The sequence below is a fragment of the Macaca thibetana genome, chromosome 2 (assembly GCF_024542745.1).
Source record: "Macaca thibetana thibetana isolate TM-01 chromosome 2, ASM2454274v1, whole genome shotgun sequence".
NCBI lineage: Eukaryota > Metazoa > Chordata > Mammalia > Primates > Cercopithecidae > Macaca > Macaca thibetana.
The window spans coordinates 84,794,720-84,804,503 of record NC_065579.1 but is presented as its reverse complement, the minus strand read 5'-3'; the positions used below and the strand labels follow the sequence as shown (position 1 = coordinate 84,804,503).

Sequence of the window (9,784 nt, the reverse complement as noted above, 5' to 3'; positions counted from 1 at the left end):
CTTAAACTGCCATCATTCAGGGACACAGTTTTCCTCTCTAGTACAGTTTGGTTTATACCGAAGTTAATGACATTTTAGCCCTTGAAAATTAATGCCTACTCCTGATATATATACCTTTACCAGTGTCATTTATAATTATTTTAAAAGAGGTAAGTTGAAAGCCTGATTTTAGCTTGGGGACAATAAAAGCACTAAGTACCTTGCCGTACTGATTTAATGGCATCAAAGGGCACTTTAACCCTCCAAGTTTCAAATAATTTGGCTATAAGAAATCTGAGAACTAAACATTTAAGACAGACAAAAAGCTATCTACCTTGTTCCAAGTAAACACTAAGAAAAGGTCAATTTGTGAATTGCATACTTTCTTTGAAAAAAGCTTCATACACTAACAATAGTATACAATTTATATATATATATATGTATTTCTTTTCCCTAAGTGCTTACATACCTAGCCCATTTTCATTAACTGAAGCTGTATCAGATTCAGTCATTCCATCCATAAGAACAGCATCTTCATCAGTCCTTCGTCTACGAGACCGCCTACGACGGTTAGTACTGTGATGAGATTCGCTGGCATCAGTGTCTGCAGTCTGATCTGATTCTGTATTATCAAGTAAGCTGTATGGATTGCTGTCTGGATCTTTGAGCACTATATTCATGTCAGAGGCAAGAAATATTCGTTTAAGAGGACTGCAATTATGAATGTTTGATCTATATTGAACTATATCAATTAATGATAAACTTCAATATCCCCCAATAAAAATGCACTGTCTTCACATAAAATGTTTTCAATATTATTTACCTGGAAAATAACAAAGATAATTAAATATGATAAAACTTTAAGTGGTGATGAAAAATTAAAGTAGAAAGTGACCAGACATCTTGGCTTCCTAACATTTCCTGTGCCTTGTTTTTAAAATATACATTAGAAAATAGTGTATTACATGCTAATTCTGGCATTCACATTTCAAGGTTATCCTGCCCAGAGGCTAGAAAAACAAAAGTGAAAAGAAATAAATATTCAGCTGTTAAGAAATAATTATACGAAAGAGCTTTCGTCCGTAACTGAGTTCAGGATGACTGCAGCTTTCTTGTGTTGATGTTGATAGACTATTTCCCAAATAATACTCAATACCTACATTCCATGACATAATAGAAATCTGTAACCATGAACTGAAGCAATCAAAACAAGATGAAACAAAGCAGCCAATTAAATAAGGTTGAACTTCTAACTGGTTATGAAAGGAAAATGTTGAAACGAATGCTGACTAGTACTCCATCTTTAGAAACAACGTGTGAAGGTTAGGTGAAGGTAGAAAAGGAAAAACTGTTAAGGTATAATTCATAAGAAAAATACCCGTCTTACCTATGTGCATTTATTACCTCCAACAATCAAATTTATAGCAGAAATTCAACTAATTCCGATTTTTCCTAAGATTCCTTTGGTAACAGCTAGCAAGCTAACCATCTTTGCAAAAGACACTAAGCGTATCCATTAATCATAAAACACTAGGTCAAGTACATTTATTTTTCAGTTCAGTATACTGTAATTTTAATCACCTTGGTAACTGTACACAGTGTACTAAAATATAAAAGCTATTTTCCTGAAAGCCTGTAAGTTTATTAGGGCTCAAAGAATATTACTGTGGAAAGTGAGAAAATCTAAAGAAACAAAGAACAAGTTCCTAATTTTTGCCCTGATTTGTTCCAGTTTTTGTAATTTGTAAGCACAGCTGGCATCTTATTTAATGTATCTACACACACTTTCTATAATATTAAAATACTACATAAGTTTTCATGGGTATAACATTAAGGAAAGTGTGGGTTTCTTAAAGTGGTATACCATAATGATATGTTAAAAGTTATATCCTTAATAGTCTATGTATCCCTGGCAATAATCCCCCTAGCCTGTTATGCTAACCAAGAATATTCTGGAAACTCCTACAACTTAATGTAAAGCATAAAAAAATTTTAGAAGACAGAATTAAGTAAAATGTTTCTTACACCCTCAAATCTTTAGTCATCCAAACACTCCTTTACAGCACAATTCCTCAAACGATTAAAAAACTTAGTTAATTCCACAATTTTTCCCTGTTCCCAAAGTACTATATAGTATAGCTAAGAACGCTCTTCACTTAGTTTTCAATACTAAATATAGAAAAGTACTGACATCTCTCCGTGCATTAGAAATCTCTGGGTCTGTCTGGCAAACAAAAATACATAACCCAAAAATTCTAGGGAAAACAAAGAATTTCTAATTAAATAAGCCTCCCAAACCTGAAGAGATAAACATCTGACCCTCATAATATAAAGAAAAGCTGTCAACTAAAGTTGTGAACAGAATATTCTAAGTAAACCTTCACTGAGAAACACTCTACAAGGGCTTTTCCTGATACTCTATATGATCCACTACCTTCTCTAAGACGCGTAGAAAGAGAAACTTCCAAAAATGGATGGCCCCCTGGGAGATGAACTAACTTGTGTAAAATTATACTGTTTACAAAGAATGATGCTGACAGAGTATAGAAAAGACTACCAGAACTGATGGAGGATTTGCCACCACGTGGTCCACCACGACCTCGACCCCCTGAAACACTTCTGCCTCTCCCTCCTGGGCGTCTCCTGCTGTCACGCTGATGTCGGCTGTCTCGATCATCTTCTCCTGCCAATGACCAATCACTCAGCTCGTCTTTACGCTCAGATTCCGTTTCAGAGGGGTTAGACAGCTCAGAATTTGTACCTTGGAGAAGAAAAGAACATAAACCAATTAGATTTCTATAAAAAGAGGCTTTTAAAATGTTCAAAATTATTTCCTACAAATTGTTTAAATAAGCAATACCGTTTGGCTGCTTCAAAGAAAGATCCATGAAAGTTAAAATCAATCTGAAATGTACTAAGGAATAATCAAATATTATTATACTATTAATATAGTATAGTATCTATTCCTTAATACAGATTAAAAATAAACTGATGTGCAGAAGGCTGCTCACTTCTTCAAAACCAGCAGAAGAATCCCTCACTACAGTCTAAGATGGGCTATGTCATGTTATAGTCAAAGGTGTGACCATTCCATCAGCAAAAAAGGACAATATCCAGGAAATATAAAGTCATGGAAGTTAAAAAAAACTAATGTGCAGAAATGCAGTTAACAGAAAAATTACAGAAAATACACATAACATTAATTCCTGGGTTTTGGCATACACACAAAAAAAAGAACAAACAAGAGCATCCATCATGTATCAATATTAAAATGTATTTAATATGGATAGTCAAATGTTTCTGCTCATTTGGGTTTTAATAACCTAAATTATTCATACAATAAAAATAACTTCTATCCAATATTTGAGTAAATTAATCATATTTACAAAAATGAATAGTTTAACTGTATAGTGTATTTCACCATCATTTCACTGATTCTAGGGTATACTTTTCACATGTTAACATCTCTGAAATCAAGATATTTCTTATAATTGATGGCATCTTTATTATAAGCTTCCAGCTTATCATAGTAATTTTTCCAGTAGGTTGTATATAAAATGATAGCATACTTTACTAGCATCTTAAATTGTGGTTTCTGCCATTAAAATTACTTTTACTTTCTGCTTTTTTTACTTTTACTTTTAATGGCAAAAACCGCAATTACTTTTGCACCAACCTAATATGTGCAACAACTAAACAGAATTTAAGGTTTCTCTGAAACAGAAGGTCTCTCTCCTGACAACAGAACTAAAGCCATGACCAGTGAGACAAATACTCAGCATGCCTTTAGAAGTTTACAGACCATTTCTAACACTGCAACTATTGTAATGGTGACCTTTCAAAAATTTATTTAAACACTACAAAGATATCATCAGAAGCCTACAGTATCATTATTTAATAATTACTGTAACTAAAGTGTCAGATATGTATGACTCAATCACTATCATATTCATTTCTACTTGTTAGTTCTGGGATGCCACTTCCTCTTTCCCTCTTATATGACCAAATATATCTCCTTCAGAGCCTAGTTCAATTTCTAACTCCAGACCACTGCAACTAAAATAGGCATCTCCCCATTTTTTGTTATCCTAAAATCGCCCCATATTTATCATAGACTTTGCCGTGTTATTTTTCCTCCTTTGGAATTACTTCAAAATTGGTCTATGATAAAGGGTGGAACTCCATCTTACATGTCCTCAAATGCCTAGCAGTGTGTATAACAATTTTCTCAACCAAATAATTTGCTACATTATTTTGAAGTTCATTTGCTAAATTCTCAGATAAGAGTGATGTCATGAAATACCTTGAAGTTCCCTATATTTAAACTCTGCAATCATGTGAGGAAAAATGAGCTCTTCAGACATAAAAAGTTTTAAGGTGCAGGGAATAAAATGTAAAGTTTTATACATGAAGGTATATGTATATATGTATATGAAGTTTTATACATGAAGGTGCCTACTCCCTTTCTCCTTTAAAGGTAACTCTAGGATGCCTACCTTTTCTCCACATGTTGTTAACAATAGATTTAACTAGTCAATTATAAAAGCAATTTGGTAATTAGTTGGATATGTGTTTTTTCAAAGAATACATCAAATTTCTATTATTCACTTTCAATTCTTTGTTGGGATTAGAATCTCAGGGAAGGGAATTAATCTCCCCTAACATTTATTTCACCAAATGACAAAAAGCACTTTATTAAACATGATGTCATAAAAGTTGCAATGAAGGCAATTTATCTCTCCTTGAATAGTGAAAAAAAAAACCTTTCAGAACGTTTAAGAACTTCTGAATTTATTTACACACATATACCCTATCTGAAACCATTGCCAAAATTCAGGGCAAATAAAGAATACTTCATTTTGAAGACTCTCTCAAAAGTTCCTATTGAAGTATCCTTTGAAATCCAGACTAGTATTTATCTAACCCCGTGTCACAGCAAGTAAAGTCTTCCTTAAATTTAACCTACATATAGTATTCAAGATACTTAGAGGGAATGTCTAAATCATAGATTTCAGTAGGTAAAACAGATATTGAGGCCATAACCCCCAAAATTTTAATGAATTGGCTAGTGCTCAACATTATTCATATTAAATAATTCTTAATAACCCATATGAAATGTTTCTGTGATAGCAAAAAGGACCCTGCACATGTGACTAAGGCTAAGGACGCTGAGATAGAGAGACTATCCTGGATAATCCAGGTGGGTCCAAACTAATCTCACCGGGTCTTTAAAAGTAGAGAAACTTTCTCAACTACCGAAAGGGGAATCCCACCAGACCTTCCAGAAAGAAACATAGCCCAGCTGACAAGATTTTAGCCCAGTGAGACCCATGTCAGCCTTCTGACCAACAGAACTATAAGGCAGTAACTTTCTGTGGTTCAAGCCTCTAAGTTTGTGATAATTTATTTACTGCAATTGAAAACAAATACTCTAATGAATAATCAGGGAAACCATTTATTCCAACCCCTTAATTTTGTAAAATACAAGTTGGGGATTCAAAGTCTTTTTAAACAAGCTTTAAAAGTAACGACACCAGGCTAGGCATGGTGGCTCACGCCTGTAATCCCAGCACTTTGGGAGGCACGGTGGGCGGATCACCTGAGGTCGGGAGATTGAGACCAGCCTGACCAACATGGAGAAACCCTGTCTCTACTAAAAATACAAAATTAGCCGGGCGTGGTGGTGCATGCCTGTAATCCCAGCTACTCAGGAGACTGAAGCAGGAGAATCACTTGAACCCAGGAGGCAGAGGTCGCGGTGAGCCGAGATCGCACCACTGCACTCCAGCCTGGGCAACAAGAGTGAAACTCTGTCTCAAAAAAACAAAAAAAAAGTAACGAAACATAATGACATTGTGTTTTTAACCAATTTTAAAATCATATTTTCCCCCTCAAACTTCTAAAATCACCTTATGAAGATGGTTTATATCATTTTCAATGGTTGTGCTAAGCTTAATAGCTAAAACTAATCACATTTTATCAACTCCAAGAGGCCATCAATTTTAAGATATTATTTTATGTGTCATTAAAAAAGAAAATGTTGTTAAAGTTGTAAGATGTCCAATTTAACGCACATTTACCAACTTCGGAGATGTTACACTGGGAAATGTTTCTTATAGTTCCTATTAAACTGATAAAACTCGTACTTTAATATATATATATATAAAAATCAACTAAAAGTCCCGCTCATATAAAGTATACATGAACATCTACAACCAAATTCAAATGGTTTTTCGTGCTTTTCCAAGCCCACTCAGATTTGGTAACTATTTCAAGAAATAAAATGTTATTAATTCCGCTAAGATTCAGAGCTAAGAGTGCCATCTACTGAACAATTTGCACAGCTTTCTTGAATCCAGATGATGTTTCTCTACCTCTCACATAAATTATCTACTCTCAACAAAAGCATTTTGCCAGAGTAAGCTCTCAATAAGCAGACTTCCCACAAAAGCTAATAAAATTATTCAATGAATTCATCGTACTCTTCATCCAATAAGTCTGATTATCTATGCTAATAATGTATGGTTCAAAAATCAATGAGAATATATTTAATTTCTATGTGATTACTGGTTAACTGTCTTTTGCATTAAACATTTTCAGAAATATAATAACAGTTTGCAATTTTCATCCATTTATATGCTGAATACTTCTTTATTAGAATTTTGCTATTTAGGTTTCAATACTGCATTAAATAAAAATATATACGTAAAAATGAGAACATAAAGATATGATATTAAAGGGAAGGGACACAAACTTACAACTCTACAACAAATTGAAGATAGTTCAGGTTTAATATAACTTTGTCAGCATTACATGATCCTTCAATTAAGCAGGAAATTTGCATTTATTTCTATATTCCTTAAATGCCTTACATTTTGGAAAATGTTTTGTATTTCCTCAAAAGAGAGTAAGTATAGGAGTGAAGAAAAGAACAGGAAAAGAGAAAGAAAATGGGCGAAGGAAAAAAACAAATCAGGTCACTGCTAAGATCCAAGTCCAAATGTAGAAAAATGGAACAACTCCAAAGCTGAAGAAGAATAAGGGAGAATTTAGGATTAGAGAATTGTTGACTATCATCACTCCACTGTCCCCTTCCTACCTGGGTTATACCCAATCCTCACAGTGAAATATATTTTAGAAAATGTTCATTTATGAAGTGTTAAATTAGATTCTGGCTTTCAGAGCCTTCATTTTAGTGAAATGTTGTTAAACAAAGTAATTCCAGATGTGAGATGTTAATATATTCAAATATGCCAAATGAGTAAATAAAATATTTTTTAAAAGCTGGTAAAGACTTGCTATATGCAATCTTGGCAGTGATTCGCATACTTTTCATTTTTTACTTGAAGAGGGTAGACAAAAGATGATTCCTAAAAGTATCACCACCATTACTAGGTATTTACTGGGAAATGTATAAAACTGTACTAGCAAAGTATTTGAAAAACAAGTTACGTATGTATTATTTGTAAATATAATGAACATGACAATGAACTACCAACTTAAAAACATGCTTTGCTTCGTTACATAACTGCTTGGAAATTTTATATATTTTACTGTCATTTTAACGTATACCATCACTACTATTAAGACATGTACCAAACCTTCAAAACTACCTTCTACCCTCAAAGCCAAGATAATGAACTAATTATAAGAAAATGTGTTAGAGCACCTAAACTACTATTATTACTACTACAAAAAAAAAAAAGTTTTTTTACCATAACCGGAGGTGTAATTAGGGCCCCGACGACCTCTGCCTCTTCCACTATAAGACCTAGAACCTTGTACAGAAGAGACGGTACTTTCATCAGTGGCATATCCTTTCTCTTTTTCAGGCCCTCTGGTGGAAGAAGGTCTGAAACCCATACCAATCTGTCGTAGCTGTTCATCAATCTGTAGGCGTTCCATTCTTAGCTGTTCTACTTCCTACAATCAAAACAAAAATGAGTAAGTCTTCTTATATATAACTTTTTGTCTTCCTAAAGCCTAGAGCTAGAGCTGTGCTCCTTACCAAAACTGTGACCTTAGGGAAGTAGATGGTAAAGAGCATTGTGTTCCTAGTCAACAGAATTGATGAGGTCATTTGCTGTTTCAGTTCAACATTTACTGAACGGCCTAGAGTGTGCCGAACATGCTGCTATAGGCATACAATATAAAAGAGGACATGGACTCTCCCCGATCAAGGGGATGTTTAACAGCTTTAAAATAAGTTATTTATTAAATAGCTAACAATTATACAATATTACCAGATTTTGCCCTCAAGGAGTTAGAACTGCCGAATGAGATACAGGCAGCATCTATGAAAGGTACTATTAACAAGCTACTTTCCTATCAAAGTAGACACACATGAGTTGTGACCTAGAAGGGCTGCTAGACTTGGTCATTCAGAAATTGAGGTCATTACAAGATGCAAAGGTTAGATGTCTAGAGAAAACTCTTGGTTAAAAGATGAGTACTGAAAGATAAAGCACTGGCTTCAAAATGCCAGTTTTAATTGCGACTTTTCATATAAAGATGAATTTCAAAAGAAAGAAATGACATTATCGGAGTGATCTCAAAATAGTAACAGCAGCAATGATACAACAAACTGGGAGGAAAACATACTAGAGGCAGAGAACAGGTGAGGATATTATTATACTTTAAAAAGAGAAACAGCAGGAATAAAAGGGAAAGAGCAGAAAATAAAATTAAAATGTTTAATAATTTATGGGTCATATTTTTCTAAAAACCCTTGCTCTTTATGTATCAACTCATATAGACTATTTTGTTAACAATGGTTACAAATTATCAAATAATGTCTATGGAGATGATGCAGATGATTTGCATAATGCCAAAGTTACCAAGGAATCCCAATGTCACTCCTGGTTCTGTACCCTATTTGTATGTAAAGTACAAAAGTAAAAACTAAATGGCTGCAGTATGAACATGCAGATAGATAAGTGATCTGAGAGTCAAACTGCATGAAGACAAAGGAAAGTAATCATTTCTTAAACAAGAAAGAAATATAAAAACTCAGAGAGAAGAGAAACTACGCACACAACGCCAATCACTTTAAGATGACAAAAGACTTTTTAAATTCTTATGTAGAAAAATGGCAAATCTGAAGCTGAATTAACAAAAATATTTAAAGATTTGAAGTTTACTTCAAATATAAAATGTTTAATGTGAGGACATTTAAAATTTGTAGCAAATGTACAACATTTATGTAGTAAATGCAGCAACGATATCAGAATATAGTATGAACCATATACAAACCTTTAGATAAGCAATATGATACTCTAAAAGAACTTGCACATTTCCAATGCTTTCTTTAGTGCCAACAAATACAAATGGAACCATACCCTGTTTAAAAAAAAAAAAAAAAAAGTCTTCAGTGTTTAATATTTTAACAAAGTTCTAGTCTGAAAGTGACATGAAATTGACAGGCAGGCAGGCAGACACACACACACACACACACACACACACACACAGAGTCTGAAAGTGACATGAAATTGACAGGCAGGCACACACACACACACACACACACACACACACACACACACACACCCACCCACACACCCCCTACCTTTTTTTTTTTTGAGATGACATCTTGCTCTGTTGCCCAGGCTACAGTGCAGTGGTGCAATCACAGCTCACTGCGGCATCAAACTCCTGGGCTCAAGTGATTCTCCTGTCTCAGCCTCCAGAGCAGCTGAGACTACAGATGCGTGTCACCACAACCAGTCATTATTTTTTATTTTTTGTAGAGACAGGGTCTTGCTCTGCTGCCCAACTCCTTGTCTCAGGTGATCCTCCTGCCTTGGCTTCC

At 34.2% G+C, this 9,784-nt stretch overlaps 1 protein-coding gene across 6 annotated transcripts in view; it reads right to left on the bottom strand.

The window, feature by feature from the left end:
- Positions 1–9,784, bottom strand: part of FXR1 (FMR1 autosomal homolog 1) — a 66,938-nt gene that overhangs the window by 6,001 nt on the left and 51,153 nt on the right. For 3 of the 6 annotated variants that reach the window (XM_050780113.1, XM_050780114.1, XM_050780116.1), the window contains exons 11-15: positions 9,232–9,318; positions 7,845–7,902; positions 7,695–7,757; positions 2,537–2,740; positions 449–649 (exon numbers count right to left, since the gene is read on the bottom strand). In XM_050780113.1, coding sequence (XP_050636070.1) covers positions 449–649; positions 2,537–2,740; positions 7,695–7,757; positions 7,845–7,902; positions 9,232–9,318 — 613 coding nt within the window. Of the gene's footprint in view, positions 1–448; positions 650–2,536; positions 2,741–7,694; positions 7,903–9,231; positions 9,319–9,784 lie in introns of all 6 variants that reach the window. The other 3 variants (XM_050780110.1, XM_050780111.1, XM_050780115.1) reach the window with 1 other exon arrangement.